The sequence below is a fragment of the Aspergillus japonicus genome (genome assembly GCF_003184785.1).
Source record: "Aspergillus japonicus CBS 114.51 unplaced genomic scaffold BO86scaffold_71, whole genome shotgun sequence".
In the NCBI taxonomy this organism is placed as follows: domain Eukaryota; kingdom Fungi; phylum Ascomycota; class Eurotiomycetes; order Eurotiales; family Aspergillaceae; genus Aspergillus; species Aspergillus japonicus.
This window is the reverse complement of record NW_020291708.1, coordinates 65,983-81,679: the sequence shown is the minus strand read 5'-3', so window position 1 is coordinate 81,679 and position 15,697 is coordinate 65,983. Positions and strand designations below refer to the sequence as shown.

Sequence of the window (15,697 nt, the reverse complement as noted above, 5' to 3'; positions counted from 1 at the left end):
CCACCTTGTTCTTGTTCTGCTGACCAGGTGCGATAACAGCGGGTCAAAAATGCCTGAACAAAGACAACGTAGGGAGGAGGAGGGGCTAGGCGTGAGTATATGCTGTCTTTCTGCATTGATCGACCTCACAGTGGCTGACAGCTTGGTTTCTGCTTTCTAGTCCGGCCTCAGAGGTGTCCTTCAGGGCCTGGCTGTCTTCATGTTCGCCAAGTTCATCATGGGCCAGTTTATGGGCGGCAATCAAGAAGCCACTGTCTCTGGCGCAAAGCCAAATGATGTGCCCAGTTTTGCTGCTCGTCCGCCTCGCAGCCAGATTCCCAACTACAGCCACATCCCTGACCTCGTCTCGCCGATCTGGCCTACCGATAGTTCCCTCGATATGAATATCTATGTCTCTCCTTCCATCGCTGTACCAAACCTCAAGACTCTCCCGTCTGGCTCACTTGTCTTGGAAGAGAAGAATTTCACGCTCGGTAACTACAGTGATACCAGGGAAATCGATACCACCATTAAGGTTCCTAAGGAAGTTCAGCGCAATGGTACGCTCTGGGCACACTTCTTTGTCGGGCTGAGTGGACATCAACTTGATCCTACAGCAAAGGATTATAGCACAGATAGCGCGGTTCACTTCTATCGCCCTTTGAACCAGTACCTCCCTAAGAAGAAGGCTAAGAAGCTCAAGAGTCTTCTTGCCTCTAACGACCAATCTGCAGAGGAAGATGTCGATGACACCCCAAATGTCTCTATCGCGTCGTTCTATCATCCCAACTTCACAGTCTCTTTCATTCCCGACTCCGGGGCTCAGAAGTATCGTCAAGTTCATCCTGCCATCAGACATCACATGCAGCTGGAATCCAGCGGTGCGAGGGATGCCACCGGTCAGAACGGGTGGTACTACCCAATTGTCTTCCTCAACACATTCTGGCAGCTCAAGACCCATATGATGGAGCTTAACTCGACTGTTGACACTGTCCCTTTGCGCATCACCCTCAACAATTTGCAAAATTGGAAGTTCAACATGATGGCCAGTCTTGATGCCAATGCTAAGGAGACTGCCAGACAGGCTGCTTTTGGAAATGCTGCCCCCGGTGGCAGCGATGGCTCCGAGTTCGAAATGATCAAGGAAGTACTATTGGACACGAACATCTGGCTTCTGGGAACCACTGGCGTGGTCACCATTCTCCACATGGTTTTCGAAACTCTCGCGTTCAAGAATGACATTGTAGGTTATGCGTACCCATGCTTGGGCGGAGTTATGCAGTGGAAACATTACTAATTGCTGGATCTTAATAGTCTCACTGGCGTAAAAAGAAGGATGTTGTCGGCACTTCTGTCCGCACTATCCTGGCTAATGTGTTCATGCAAGCTGTTATCTTCCTCTATCTGATGGATAACAGCGAGAACACGTCCTGGATGATTCTTGCCAGTCAGGGCTTCGGTATATTGCTTGAGGCGTGGAAAATTACGAAAACAGTGGACGTGCGCCTGCGTCCGCCGCCAGCTGGGTCCTTCTTTTCCTTCCTGCCTTACGTGGTGGTCTTCGAGGACAAACACAAGCTCAGCGAAACCGAGCAGAAGACGAAGGAATACGACGAAATCGCGTTCCGTTACCTCTACATTATCGCCGTGCCCCTTCTCGCAGCATACGCAGCCTACAGCCTCATCTACAACACTCACAAGTCATGGTATTCCTATGTCATTGAGACCCTGGTTGGAAGCGTCTACGCCTACGGCTTCCTGATGATGGTTCCTAGTCTGTATATTAACTACAGACTGAAGGTCAGTAAATAGTCTGGGTGGACTCGAACTGTCTCATTGCTAACAAAATGATAGTCTGTCGCTCACATGCCCGGCAAGGCGCTGATGTACAAGTTCCTCAATACTTTCATCGACGACCTTTTCGCATTCACCGTCAAGATGCCATGGCTTCATAGACTCGCCACGCTTAGAGATGACGTGATTTTCTTTGTCTGGCTTTACCAGGGCTGGAAGTACAAGGTCGACTACACCCGTGTCAACGAGTTCGGCCAGGGAGGAGACAGTGAGGATGAGGACGAAGCTGCCTCGGCTGAGAAGCCTAAGGTTGAAGCATCAGCTACCGCATCTGGCAACGAGAAGTCTAAGGAGGCGGCAAGGAAAAGAAAGTAGGGTGATGCTTGTCGTGATCTGTGAGTAGCTCAATGAAGGGGACGTGCTTGATGGCATCGTGAATGCACGGGAAGAGTCTATCTTGCTCAACATGTTTTCCATGATCTCTCAACAATCAGTCGTCCCATACATTGGCACGTGGCGTCGGTCTTCTGAGTATAGAAAAGTATTGAGCCGACGCGGTCTATTATAGTTCGATTTGCATCGTACCTGGAGAATGAGCTCGGCGACCTATATAAAACATATTTAATTTTGTTATGACTCGACAGTCTGCATCTCTTTCTGAGTCTGAGACGGTGCTCAAACCTTGACCATTAGACGCGCGCTGTAGTGAACGCCGTTGTTGAGAGGTATGAATACCGAGTTGAACGCTCGCCAGTTGATTGCCAAATCTGGTAAAGTTTACCCATTTCCGAATTCCGCGCCTCTCTTCCAGATCTGCGAGTGCGACCGAGTTCGTTGGCAATCAAAACCCGCATACGCAAGAGAAACCATAGACGGGACTCTAGTCAAGAGTAGTGGGTATATCTATTGCTGGTTGTTCTTTGTGACAAATCAGTTGAGTATCGTGCAGTAGACGCGACACGTTCGAGTTCGCGCGCGACTTGGATGATCTAAAGCAACAAGGCATCGGTGCAGCCTGATATGCGCCAGGAGATATCGCATTGGGACTGCACTGAGAATCTTTGCTCAGATCGATAAGAAAAATAAATGACTACGATGTCGTCGGACTCAGACAGAGGTTGGTCGTGTACCTGCTTTCGTTGACTATCGATGTTAATAATCCATTTAGGCTCCGACATCGCGCCAACCAGCCTACAGGATGCGATTGAGCATTTTGAAGCTGGTAAGCCCCTTAGCAACAGATTACTTTGGAGCTTTGGATCTCTAACTCCGACCAGTTGCCTTGGTTCCCTCCAAGCAGCGATACACGGATGCTGGCCAGCTGGCCAAAACAATAGCTACACGCGCCTACCAGAGCGGGATTTCTCAATTTGGCCTCGAATGTCTACTCAAAGTCCTCACCAAGAGCAATCATCTTGATCAAGGAACAATTACCACTCTGATCAAGAACTTATATCCGCAAGAAAGGATATCCTCAAAGATTGTTACCCAAGTCGTATGCTGCTTAGGACCTGCCAAGACCAAGCCCAGTCCAGCGACGCAGACTCTGCTTCTGCGATGGCTGATTCTCGTGTACGATTTTCTGGATGATAGATCCCACCTGTCAAAGCTCTATGCGGTACTCTTCAACCATCTTGATATGATAAGCTTGCGAAAGCCTCTGTGCCACCTGCTCTCGCTGATCACCCGGCGCAAGCACGTCAAACCTTTCAGGATCCAGGCACTCATGGAGCTTCTCGGTGCTTCCGGGGGCGACGATAAAGAGCTTCTCACCCTACTCAGGGCGTTCAAGAACTACTGCCCGGATGTCATTGTGGGCGATTTTGGGCCTTCAGGGCGAAAGGCACTGTTCTTCAAGCACCCTGATCCTGAGTGGACAGCTCACGTGAGACAGGTCCAAGAAACGCATTTGGAGAAGCTTCAGGCTACTCAGCCGTCGAACTTCCAGGTAGTACATCGCGGACTCGTCAAGAGAGGGAAAATGGAGGTTATTGTGCCTGATGTCCAAACATCGCGTGTTTCATTATACCATACCGCGTTGGAAGAGTTGTGCAGTGTGGACCACTTTGTCGAAAGACTTGATCGAATTGAACTCCCTAACCAGATAATATCCATGATGGGAGATGCTTTGGCTCAGAAGTATCTCTTTTTAGCCCAGCCCGAGGCTGCGCACCAGCGCCTGAATGATTGGATGAAAAGCTTCCTTGATGATCAATTAGAGCGCATCCAGCATCACGACCAAGAAGCGCTAGAGTCACTTGGATACATTCTGGACCTTGCACTGAACTATGCGCAATATACAAAGGTATGGCTTCTGGTTCGGTATCATCTATCGTGAATACTTACTCGACCGCAGGAAATGCCCCACGCCTTGCTCCCATTTCTGCAGCAATATGTCCTTCTGTGGAACGGCTACGACAATCAAGAGAAAGTGCTCCACTTACTATCATATTTGCCCCTCCAAGAATTTGAACCCCTGCGGCAGGAGTTCTTGATCCATGTAGAGGCCTCGGTATTAGACGGCACGCCTCACTCTCAATCGGCTCTTCTAGACTTCTACTCTTTGTTGATTCGTCAGTGGGGTGTGCGCCTGAGATCTCAACCCTTCAGCGCCCATGAATATAAGCCACTGGGGCGCCTTATCTCACACGCAGAACTCTTGGCTTTGTCGAGTCTCGAGTCTACGATTCAGCCTGCAGCAGACGGCGGAAGTCAATGGCCAAAGCCTGCCACATTGTCCGTCCTTGATTTCTACTGCACCTTGGCTGAATTATTTTCGCATGCATCGTCGAATGGTAGCATCCGTCTTACGATTCCTCTCGCTCCGACAGTCTATACCCTTGTCTTCACCCCGATTAGCTCGGTCATGTCGATCATGAGCTCAGTACTTGCAACCTACAAGTCGTCATTCGAAGCGTCTCTCACTTCTCCAGCATTGCAGATGCCTCACTCGGCAGACTCACTATATCCGACAGATCTTGTGGGTCAGTTCAACGGGTACATAATGGATATCTGCAATTTGCTCTGGCGCAACCGCGGACTCAATTCGGAAGACCCCAACGCACTGGGTTGCTTGATTCCGGCGCCCACAGTCAACGCTCTCACGCGATTCATCCGCACCCTGAACGACAACTCACGGGACAAAAAGCGAGAAGCTAATTTCTTGTTCACCATCTCTTCTATATTCTCTCTGAGTCACCATGTCGCTCTATGCAATATGTCTGCAGCATGTTTCGCAGATATTGAGGAGGATAATGGCATTGACGAGAGTAAACCAAGACTGCAAAGGCCCGTGACTCAGAAAGCACTCATTGCCCTTGAGAAAGAAGGCGGCGTGAAGCTGACTTGGCAGGAGTATCGTGTTCGAATGCTCGACTGGTTGGATGCGACAGGAATTGTCGGGATTGGGAATTTGATGCGCAGCACCATGAAAGCATTGAGAAAGGAATGATTAATCTAGATCCAACGTCATTAGTGCACACTGAATGGTGACTGCCTCTAAGTAAGCTTTCTTCGTGATACTATCTATGATACATCTAGTATGGCATTCTAATTCTATAATACAATTCTTAATGTGCTTGGGGCCGTAGACACCTTAACCAGGGCCCGCAACCTGTTAGAACGCCTGGCGCGTATTCATGTATATATCGTTAACGCATGGCTCCTCTCGAAGCTTGCCCATGACAGTCTCAATCTGTCTCACGGCCTCCTCGTCTGTGATATCCACCATAGTGTCCTTGTTTGGATCCCAGAATATCTCTAGTTCTTCGACTGAAAGTCCAATGGCTTTGGACAGCGATTCTCCCACGCTCTTTGTTTCCGTAGGGTCCGTGAAGACGATCAGGCGGCCTTCATCATCAGATGTGATATCGGTTGCGCCCGCTTCAATAGCCTGATCTAGATAATCATCTGGGTCCACACCATCCTTCTTCTCGAATACAATTCTACCTTTCTTCTCGAAAAGATAGATGGTCGGGGTAGCAGCTCCTCCAGCGTTCTTGATAGTATGTCTAACGTCCTGCAATAGACGGGCTTTTGAGTCGGTCTGACATTCAATCACGACCGCGACGTTATGGGGCAGGATAGCTTCAACAGTGACTTGTTCCAGCGCTTCACCCGTCAAACTTATGCCCTTCCCCCGAGCCAAAGCTGCTTCAATAACGTTCTTGGGGATTCCGGCTCGTTTCGCATTCGAGAGGGCAAGGGTCAGGCGTGGATTGTACTCCGGATCGGGTCCCCACACTGCGCTGAATTAGCATAGACATTATAGCAAGGAAATTGAGCGGACTGAGATTCTCACAATGGATTGCCGTGCTGATTTCCTTGTTCATGAGTTGACGCTCCTTGCTCTTCAATTTGTCTTCCTTGGCCTTATCGTGCTTGATCTTGGACCAACGGTTGTGTCCTGCAGACCACGGGGAGGTGCTGGTAAAGCTACGGCAGGCATTGTACGTGAGCTGGTTGGCGCGAGCAGCGCGCTGCTGCATTAGGCTTCTGCTCACTAAGGAGGCCATTGCGATGTTGACCGAGAAATATTATTGATTAGCGGGCAGCACCATTTCTGCTCCCGGAGCGGCATGGAGTAAATGTATGGATCTAAGTGCAGTCAGTACAATCGGACCGCATTTCTCAATCTGATAGCGGGGCCGGCCCAACAGTTTCTCCGCCACCGCCCCCGGAAATGAGGCCAAGTGCCCGCTTAAGGGGCCCATACTAACTACGTATTGTTAAGGTCGGCGAGTACTGCCAGTGCCAGCCCACTTAGTCGCCAACCGTTAACCCCCCCCTTCGACCCTGTCTCCAACTTCACCCTTCGTTACAACATAGACCCCATATAGGGGACGTCCTAGGTGGGACGACCGAAACCCAATGTCTGCATCCGAGAATGCTACGTCTACTTCGTCCGCCGCCGATAATGCGGCTCCCCGTGCGGAGCTCGACATCAGCAAGCTTCATGCGCTCCCCTCCGAACAACAGGACCTCTACCTCCTCACATTCACCTCAGACTTAGTCCAGCATATTTCGGGACTGGACAAGCCTCAGGTATCGTCGCAGCAGAAATTCTTGAAAAAGGAGCTCTTCAAGATTCTCACATTGCCGTCACCAACGATCACCCGAGTCATTCGCAACAACCTGGGACGCTGCTTCGGTGCTATCTTCGTCAAGGGCGATCGCGGGGTTCTTTTCGAGACAGTGACCGACCTGCTGGGGATTCTGAATGCGAGTAAAACTGAGGCAGAGCTCAAAACCAAGTTCGCTGCAGCTCACTGCCTGGGAGAGGTATTCGCGGTCGCCGGAGAGAGTGTCTTTGCGCAATCCGGTGTAGTTGTGTCAAGCTTATTGAAGCTACTCAAAGCCTCGAGCAACCATACGGGATGCCGTGGGTCAGTGTTTTCCGTGCTGCGGAAAGTAGTGGTTGGCTCTGGTGTTCCCGTCGACGAAGCTACAGCCCGAGACATCTGGAAGCAAGCCCGCAATGCCGCAACCGGGGACAAATCGACGTTTGTCCAAGTCCACGCATGTCGGTGCCTTGAACAGCTTGTCAACACGACTCCATACTTCGATAACGCGAACGACTTTGATCACTTAAAGGCCGTGGTTTGGAAGGCAATTGACAGTCCCGTGGCCCCCGTTCGACACGCCGCTGCAGCCTGTCTCGCCCGCGCGCTAGCCAAACTGCATGCCTCGGATACTCGAATCGCTTCTGTGCCGAAGCCTAAGAAATCCAAAAGACTATCACGCAAACCAACAGCGAAACCGACGGAAGACGACGAGGAGGCCGAGGTTTCAGAGTCGTCAACTACCAAGAAAGCAGATACACGTCTATTCTTTCTCCTTCCGGACCTCCTTCGCCAACTTTCTACACAATACCTCAAGAGCGCGACTTCTAATCGAGCTCGCGCTGGCATCGCTGTATGCTACAAACACGTCTTGCGCATTCTAGGTGACAAGATAATTGAAGATCGCTACGGCCAGATCGCGACTCACCTCCTGTTCGATCTATTGAACCATTCTACGGTTACGTACAACCGGTTCCGACTTCTGATGACAAGGAAGTTTGTCAAAAGCATTCTAGAAGATACTGTCGGTCGTGAATCGCTCCGAGAAACTAGCCAACTGAATGCGGCTAAATGGTTGATCAACGATGTGCTCAAAGATTACCCTCAGGTGGTCCAGGAGCGGCGTGAGCCAAGCAAGCACTCTTTGACTAGCGCTCTGAGCGCACTGTCTTCTCTGATTGTATCCCTTGGTTCTGCATTTGCTACTCTCGCTGAACCTTGTCGTGAGGCTTTGCTTCAGGTTCTGTCTCACCCCAGCTACACCGTCCAAATACATGCAGCGCATTGCTTGCGCAATTTCGTTCTCGCTTGCCCGCATCAATTGCTGTCCTGTGTCACCATCTGTCTGAATACCTTGAACAGAGAAGTTGGCCAATTGGGCAATCCTCGACAGTCGCCGCGTCGATGTGTTGGTTATGCCAATGGTCTTTCGGCCATGCTAAGTACATCTCGACTGCAACCTCTGTACGGGTCTGTTGATGTGTTTTCCCGTGTATTTACTCAAGCAACCGATCTTCTGAAAACCAGCAGCAACTCCGAGCTACGTGCCGCCTGTACGCAAATACAAGTCGCTTGGATCTTGATTGGAGGTTTAATGCCCCTCGGACCGAGCTTTGTCAAAATACATCTATCGCAGTTGATGTTGCTTTGGAAGAATGCACTTCCACTCCATTTGAGTAAAGAAAACTCGACTCAGCGTGGAGTATTGGAGATGAGCTTTCTTGCGCATGTCAGAGAATGTGCTCTAGGCGCACTCCTGGTCTTCATGGAGTTCAATAGCAAGTTGATCACAGCGGACGGTGCGAAAAGAATCGCAGCAATGCTTCAGAATACAGTTGAATTTCTCGAAGACCTTCCGCGGCAAAAGTCCGTAAATGATTCATCACAGCGTCTCCACCCATCGATGCAGTTGCACGATATCGAAATGATGGTCCGACGACGTGTTCTGCAGTGTTTCTCCAAGCTACTTCACGTCCATCCCTTGAGTCGTGGCGACGTCATCTCTCAATCTAGCCTGTTGAGTCTAGCAATCTCCTCTTTCGCAGACCCCGATGCTGCCCAGGCAGGTCCTCTGGAAAGCTCGATTGCAGCCTCAACCGCGCAATTCGACACCTTATGGGATCTCTGCGATAACTACGGGTTTGGGGTGACGGGTATCACCCGTGATTATATTCGCGCGGCGCTTAATGGCAAGAACGACAATGAGAATGGGCCATCATGGTCGGCAGTCGATTCGGTAGATCAAAGTATCGATGACGCTGTAAGTACAAGACATAAGTACCTGCTTCTGACTTTGTACTGACATGAACAGTTGACCTTCCCAATCTTCCCTGCAAGCGAACACGACTCGGTCCTGCTCTATTCATCGAGACAAGGAGACTGTCTTGTGGCTGATCCACACGCAACTGGTGTCGTAAATGCGGCCATCGATCTCTTCTCCGTGGCTATTTCACTGCACGCCCCCAAGGTTCAGGAAAGCAGTGTAGAGCAGATTGCAACATATCTCGCGTCGCCCAGCCTTCAGCGAAACCCTGGCCGCAAGGCTGCTATGGTAGTCAACGTTGCTGTGGCGCTTCTTCATGCCCTCAAAGTCTCGGTCAAGGAAATTGGCCCCGGAGCTGGGAGACTTAACCCCGCCACTGATAAAGTCCTACAAGAGCTTGTTCAGGTGAGACATCAGTGCCTTAATGTTTGCAGACAAGACGGAAAGATTAATGATGACAGAAATTCGTCACTGATCCCGACCTAATCGTCCGAACAGTCGGCGCGGAGGCGCTTGGACGGCTGTGCGAGAGCTCCGGCAACACCTTCACAAATACACAAGTTAATTGGCTTGTGGATAAGATTGTTGAAAATAGAGAGCCTAATGCCCGCGCTGGTTGCGCTGCTGCTTTAGGTTGCATTCATTCCCAGGTCGGTGGTATGGCAGCTGGTCTGCATCTCAAAACCATCGTTGGCGTCTTAATGTCTTTATGCAACGACCCTCACCCAGTGGTCCACTTCTGGGCTCTGGGTGGTCTAGAACGAGTTGCGAACTCCGCGGGGTTGACCTTTTCGCCTTTTGTCTCGAGTTCTCTCGGAATGCTCGCTCAGTTGTACAACGCGGATACTCACAATGAGGAGGCGGCTACGTTGGCTACATCCAATATTGAGATGACCTTCCTTACTCCTGTCCTCATCAGTCGCTGTGTTGACTCGCTAATCAATGTGCTGGGACCTGACCTCCAAGACATTGCGAAGACGCGAAACCTTATCCTCACCCTGCTCAGGCAATTCCAGCTGGAGGACAACTCGGCCCTGGTCACGGAGAGTTCAAAGTGCCTGGATCATCTATCACTGTATGCGCCGGCATACGTCGACTTCTCTGGATACGTCAAACGTTTGCAGGTTGAGCTTTCTGCTGATAATCCTCTTATGAGGGACGTGGCTATCCGAGGTCTTAGCAACCTGATGAAAAGAGATGCCGCGTCTGTTATCCGCACCGCCACTCCGGCGCTTGAAGAGGAAATCTGGCTTGCGTTTGATGATACGCCTGAAAATCCGATCCTGAAGGGCATGATCCAAGATTGGATGCAACAGACAGCGCTCGAAGAGACGGAGCTTTGGATTCAGCGCTGCCACAATACCTTGACTAAGACGCGCGTCAAAGCGGAAGAACCGCCTCTTACGTCTGCTGTGAAGCCATCGGCTAACGACATGCCGGATGACGAGGTTGCAGGTTTTGCGTCCGCCATTGCTGGGGCCGGACAGTCTGACGGGGCTCATGATGCTGTATCCGGACAGGAACTGCTGAAATGGCAAACTCGGAACTTTGTTATGAGCTGTCTGAGCGAACTCCTGTGTCTCGTACAGGAAGCGATTCTGCCTGACCAAGCCATTCCCGCTGAACTTGCTTTACAGCAGAAGGTCGGAGACATTGTCAGGATGGCGTTCTCGGCCTCTACAGCAAATGTGATTGAGCTCCGGATCTGGGGACTGAAGATTATCGACCAGGTTCTAAGAGTAAGATTCCTGCCTGCTCCCACTCTCAAAATGATCTTACTGACATACTACCGCAGATGTTTGGAAAGACTCCAGACCCGGACTTCACGGAGGCGTCTCTCCTCGAGCAATACCAGGCCCAGATCGGATCGGCTCTGACCCCGGCTTTTGCTGCTGACTCGTCTGCCGAACTCGCATCTGAGGCCATCAATGTCTCAGCAACATTCATTGCGACAGGAATTGTGACGAACGTAGAGCGAATGGGCAGGATTCTGAAACTCCTGGTTCTTGGCCTTGAGAATTTCTCTAGTGAGCATGCTCATCAAGTTTTGCGTCGGTGTTTGCTAATCAACCCAAGATAATCTGGATACGACCGAAATCGGCGAACTGAAAGGGCTCAATTCCAATGCCAGGGTCATGGTTAAAATGGCATTGTATTCTGCCTGGGCACGGCTGCAGATCGCTAGTATCGAGCAAGAATACCTGAACGAGGTCGTTCAGCCATACCTCACCAAGCTGACGCCCCTCTGGCTCTCCTCTCTTCAGGAGTACGCACGGTTGAGATTCGAGCCAGATATTTCGGGAAGCCTGGGCACAGGACCATTAGGGGGCGACTTGGACGAAGTGTACGCTGCACTGAACCGCGAGACACTTTTGAAGGTATGGATAAGACTCGACTGATAAATGAACGCTGTATATTGACTTCTTACATCTAGTTCTACCAAGACTCCTGGTTGAACCTTGTTGATGCAATTGCCGGGTTGGTCGAAAAGGATATTGATTTTGTCTTTGACGCGCTAGACGGCAAGTCCGATCTTGAGGAGTCGAAAAAATCGGATGAAGATGAACAGGATGCGCCGAAAGGAGAGATCGGAAGCAAAGGCCACGATATCAATTATCGCGACGAGCCTGTCGCTTTCTTCTTCGTTCTCTTTGGTCTTGCATTTGAGGCTTTGGTTGACCAGTCCACCACCCCGTCACAAAGACTGGAAATTCTCCAGGCACTCAAGAGGATCCTACGACCAGTGATCTCCGGCAATGCAATCTACCAGGACGCTATCTTCTCGGAGACAATGGATTCACTTGATCGCCTCGCTCTGACTGAAGGTACCCCTATACAGAACGTGATCGTGGAAATTGCACGCAACCTCTCTTTAGACCATCCGTCAGCAAAGGGAAGCGAGGGTCGGGATGACCATCTTTCCGATGACATCGAACAGCTTTTCGAGTTGACGAGAAGCATCATCCTTGTCCTTGCGGGACTACTACCTAACTTGCGCGAGTCCACGCCTCTCGCACGGTTCAGCGTGGGATCAGAAGACGCTTTGTCGCTCATCCGGCTCTCCCTCTCCTCGCTGGTCAATGTCGCCTCGATATTCCCTTCCATTATACGCAATGACCTCAACGCATGCATCCTACATATCTTCAGCACAATTCTAGCGACGGGGCTATGCCAAGCCGAAGTAGTCCCCCAAGCTCTGCCCACATTCAAACATTTCATCAGCAGCGTCAGCAACAACCGGGACTTTGGGACAGACGACCCCGAGAACCTGGCCGTTGTGTCTCGCCAGTTACGCGGTTGCCTGACTCGTTTCCTCGCGACGCTGACCATCGCGCAACGGCGAGAGTCCGAGTCGTCGTTACCCTGCGCGAAGAATACACTTTTGGCAATCGCTATCCTGCTCACCACCGGCGGTCACCTTATCCCACCGCACGACTCAGTCATTCCCTGCGTCCTAGACGAACTACTCGACTGCCTCCAGGACGTCGGTCTAGCCAACGTCGCCGCGGGCTGTATCCGCTCCATCCTCCTAACCTCTTCTCCCAAGTCTACCACCAGCGAAAGCATCGCCCGCTACCTCACCCCGCGCCTCATCGGGTTCTACGTCGGCTGCCCCAAAGAGAACGGCGACGTGGCCAACGACCCGGAGAACTCTAGAACTATCACCGCGCGCACCCTGGTCTCCTGCGTCACGACCGCCGTCTTCTCCGCAGACGCCATGCCCACCGCCATGTCCCTCGTCATGTCTGCCCTCCTCGCCCGCGCCGACCGCGAGGGCCCGGCCGTGTACACCGAGACATCCGCTCACCTGCTCGAGCTCGCCAAAGCCAATCAAGCCATCTTCCGCGCCCTAGTGGCCACCATGCAACCCGCCCAGAAGACCCTCCTCGAGGATATCCTGCGCAGTGCCGACGCGACCTCCGGCGCGGGGACCAAGCAGAGCCGCGACCGCGCATACTCGGACCATGAACAGCAGAACATGCCCAGTATTGCCCTGCGGATGGACTTTTAAGATGTCACGCACCCTCTCCTCCTTCTTGTCCTTACTACCGCGTATATTCAATCCCCCTCCGTCATCTCATTCTTGTTCATCAATTGCAAATTAAACACTTGCTTATTCTCCTCATTTATCCCTTCATCCTGTCCAGAGATATGTATTTTCCTCTTCATATTGCCCCCCCCCCCCGGTCATCTTTTCATGTCGATGTGCTGTGACTTTGTTTGATCCTCTGCATACTCCCCCCCTTTTTTCTTTTCCTTCTGTCCAAACTCTCTAGAGTAGGTGGAGAAAGGGCATGACGTACATGAGTTCTTGTTGATTTTAACTTGTTGATGTTATATGACATTCCATGCGCCAGGATGATGTGGAAATAATTGGCTTTGAGTAAAGGAGGAGCAGGGGATTAAGATTCTCTTCTCTGTACGGACTCAGTTGTACGCAAGTCATGATGACAAAGCCATTGCGCTAATGTGGTTCTGTTTTTCTGTCTGTGCTTTTTTGCTTGTTCTGTTCGCTTCTTTGCATATATGAAGAGATATAGACCCAGCAGATACGCAAAGGGATTATAGAGGCGTGGATAATCAATCGTTCATAGAACATAATGCAATATGAAATTTATTTTTTCTATCTATACGCTCAATCGGGCTATTTGGGTGTGAATCAGTGTGAAGGAAAGGGAGAAAGTGAGGGTGGGGAGGGGGTATCGACATGAGTCAGCGGCGTAGTAGCGGTTGGCCAGTTGGGGAAAGGACAGGACGAGTATGTATATGTCTAAGGCAAGATCACGGAAGCAAGGAGAATCTGATATGGATATGGAAACAGTCAAGTTTGGTCGATCAGGTCAGTCATCCGTGAGACCCGCCGCCAAGAGAGGGAGGGGGAAGTCTATGAAGCGGGAAAGGTGGTTATACAGGGGAGATAAAGGGTGTGTCAAATAGAGGCACTGGTGAGATTCGAGTTCTGGGCAAGCTGCGGTTCACTTAACCCAGAGACTCGCCCAGATGGATCATGGTCGGGGCCGGGGTCGACTTGGGCTTGCGGACGGGGTCCGGAGTGATGACCCGACTCTCCTTGGCCTCGTTAGGCGGCTTGTCAGCTTTCTTCTTGCTCTTCTCTTCGCTTTTGCGGACGGAGTAGTACTTGAGGAAAAGGATGATCATGACTGCTGCGCGCGTCAGCATTTACCCTGGATAATAAGACCGAAGGGGGGAGGGATCGGTGAACTCACAAGCACTAATGGCGATGGCCATCGCGGCTCGCCTGGTCAGGATCCACCGCAGGCCCTCGATCTCGCTCTTGCCATCACTGTTCAACGACACCGTGATCTTATAGTTGAGCTCCTGCACGGAGGTATCGATGTTGCGCTGCTGCTCGCGCGTCGACATCTTGTGGTCATTGAACATGCCCTTGATGTCGTCCTTCAGCCCGGCGAGTTCCTGGTTCAATCGCTGCGAGAGGATGTCCGCCTCGTGCTGCAGCTGGGTCCGGGACGCGCGCTGCCGTTGCATCTCGGAGCCCCGGGCCATCTGCAGCGAGGACTGGAGCTCCGAGCACGCCGCCTGGAACAGGTAGGATTCGTTCTCCACGTCGGACTTGGAGGTCAGGCTCTGTTTCGCGAGGTCGAGGTTGCTCTGGAGGATGCTGCGGACGGCCTTCATGATCGTGATGGATTGCTCGTCGGAGAAGCCGCTCTTGGAGAGGTCCCGCACCAGCGAGTAGGTGTCGAAGTAGTGCACGTAAGGGGCCGGAGAGAGGTTCGGGGGGTTGCTCGTCGGGTCAGGGGCGGCGCCGCCGCCCGTTGTCAGGTAGGAGGACGGGGACGGCATATGGAGGACGCCCTCCAGCGGATTCTGCTTGAGGATGTGCGGGTTGAACGGTGTTTCCTCGAGCGAGTGGCGTTCATTATTGCTAGTATTGGTATTGTTGCTGCTGCTGCTGCTGTTGGAGGAGAGTATGGGGACTGCCTCTTTACTAGAGGCGGTGTCTTGGAGGTCGGAGATCGTGGGCTCAGTGTCTTTCTTGGGTTTTGGCGTCGGTTCCAGCTCCGCCTTCACTGGAGTCGCACTGCTTTCACTGGGCTGTTTCGATTTCGTGGCTTTGTCTTCAGGTTGGGGAGGAACGACCTCAGAAGCTTGGGTCTTGTCCTCCTCGGGCGATGACTGTTCTTGCGGGGCAGGGTTCGAAGTGCTTGTTTCCTGGCCTGGGGATGCGGGAGCCTGTTTCTCAGAGGAACCGTCTTTGGGCTTCAAGGGGGGCGGGAGGTTGGCTTCTGCGGCAGGTCCGTATCGTCGATGGTAGGTTTCTGGGGCGTATCTTCTGGCAGTGTGGAAGGGGGCTTGCTGGGAGCTGGAGTATGGAGCGCGAATGGAGCGGTGGGTCGTGGGTTCGCATGATCGGACCGCTCGCATCAGGTTCGGATAGAGGAAAGGAAGCCTAGGAGTGGCCATGGTGGAGGAATTGAAGGCTGAGCAAGGGCAGTAGAAGAGGTCAGGAAGCACAGCGAGCAACAACCAGCATCAGCATGAAAATGGTCAGAAGGAGATGAACGCATTGCCTTTTCCCGCGGCGAAGTCATTGTCACCGGAGGAAACGTGACGTGGG

General features: G+C 51.8%; 5 protein-coding genes across 5 annotated transcripts; 3 read left to right on the top strand and 2 right to left on the bottom strand.

The window, feature by feature from the left end:
* Positions 1-217: 217 nt before the first annotated feature.
* BO86DRAFT_322831 (CLPTM1 family protein) lies at positions 218-2,148 on the top strand (the record flags this gene model as incomplete). Its single annotated transcript, XM_025668408.1, has 3 exons — positions 218-1,222; positions 1,294-1,779; positions 1,834-2,148. The coding sequence occupies 3 exons, from the start codon at positions 218-220 to the stop codon at positions 2,146-2,148; spliced, it is 1,806 nt and encodes a 601-aa protein (XP_025523466.1).
* Positions 2,149-2,628: 480 nt separating this feature from the next.
* BO86DRAFT_450902 (Mis6 domain protein) lies at positions 2,629-5,295 on the top strand. The gene is made up of 4 exons (XM_025676831.1): positions 2,629-2,890; positions 2,942-2,995; positions 3,051-4,078; positions 4,130-5,295. The coding sequence occupies exons 1-4, from the start codon at positions 2,860-2,862 to the stop codon at positions 5,222-5,224; spliced, it is 2,208 nt and encodes a 735-aa protein (XP_025523465.1). The 5' UTR covers positions 2,629-2,859; the 3' UTR covers positions 5,225-5,295.
* On the bottom strand, positions 5,276-6,361 carry BO86DRAFT_392496 (post-initiation translation factor DPC29). Its single transcript, XM_025672820.1, has 2 exons — positions 6,074-6,361; positions 5,276-6,015 (listed from the first exon to the last, which is right to left on the bottom strand). The coding sequence occupies exons 1-2, from the start codon at positions 6,285-6,287 to the stop codon at positions 5,390-5,392; spliced, it is 840 nt and encodes a 279-aa protein (XP_025523464.1). The 5' UTR covers positions 6,288-6,361; the 3' UTR covers positions 5,276-5,389.
* A 211-nt stretch (positions 6,362-6,572) lies between these two features.
* Positions 6,573-13,108, top strand: BO86DRAFT_412998 (AP-1 complex accessory protein LAA1; the record flags this gene model as incomplete). The annotated part of the gene is made up of 6 exons (XM_025674703.1): positions 6,573-9,093; positions 9,145-9,501; positions 9,558-10,835; positions 10,892-11,123; positions 11,173-11,474; positions 11,531-13,108. Exons 1-6 carry the CDS (start codon positions 6,643-6,645, stop codon positions 13,106-13,108), a joined length of 6,198 nt encoding a protein of 2,065 aa, XP_025523463.1. The 5' UTR covers positions 6,573-6,642.
* A 622-nt stretch (positions 13,109-13,730) lies between these two features.
* On the bottom strand, positions 13,731-15,626 carry BO86DRAFT_392494 (uncharacterized protein). Its single transcript, XM_025672819.1, has 2 exons — positions 14,325-15,626; positions 13,731-14,258 (listed from the first exon to the last, which is right to left on the bottom strand). Exons 1-2 carry the CDS (start codon positions 15,541-15,543, stop codon positions 14,077-14,079), a joined length of 1,401 nt encoding a protein of 466 aa, XP_025523462.1. The 5' UTR covers positions 15,544-15,626; the 3' UTR covers positions 13,731-14,076.
* Between the last annotated feature and the right edge of the window lie 71 nt (positions 15,627-15,697).

Excerpts from the sequence above, each read along its gene's own strand:
- BO86DRAFT_450902 (XM_025676831.1), top strand. The coding sequence starts at position 2,860 with ATGACTACGATGTCGTCGGACTCAGACAGAG. Across the intron at positions 2,891-2,941 it reads GTCGTCGGACTCAGACAGAG|GCTCCGACATCGCGCCAACC; the intron begins GTTGGTCGTGTA and ends TAATCCATTTAG. Across the intron at positions 4,079-4,129 it reads ACTATGCGCAATATACAAAG|GAAATGCCCCACGCCTTGCT; the intron begins GTATGGCTTCTG and ends ACTCGACCGCAG.
- BO86DRAFT_392496 (XM_025672820.1), bottom strand. The coding sequence starts at position 6,287 with ATGGCCTCCTTAGTGAGCAGAAGCCTAATGCAGCAGCGCGCTGCTCGC. Across the intron at positions 6,016-6,073 it reads AATCAGCACGGCAATCCATT|TGTGGGGACCCGATCCGGAG; the intron begins GTGAGAATCTCA and ends AATTCAGCGCAG.
- BO86DRAFT_392494 (XM_025672819.1), bottom strand. The coding sequence starts at position 15,543 with ATGGCCACTCCTAGGCTTCCTTTCCTCTATCCGAACCTGATGCGAGCG. Across the intron at positions 14,259-14,324 it reads GGCCATCGCCATTAGTGCTT|TCATGATCATCCTTTTCCTC; the intron begins GTGAGTTCACCG and ends CGCGCGCAGCAG.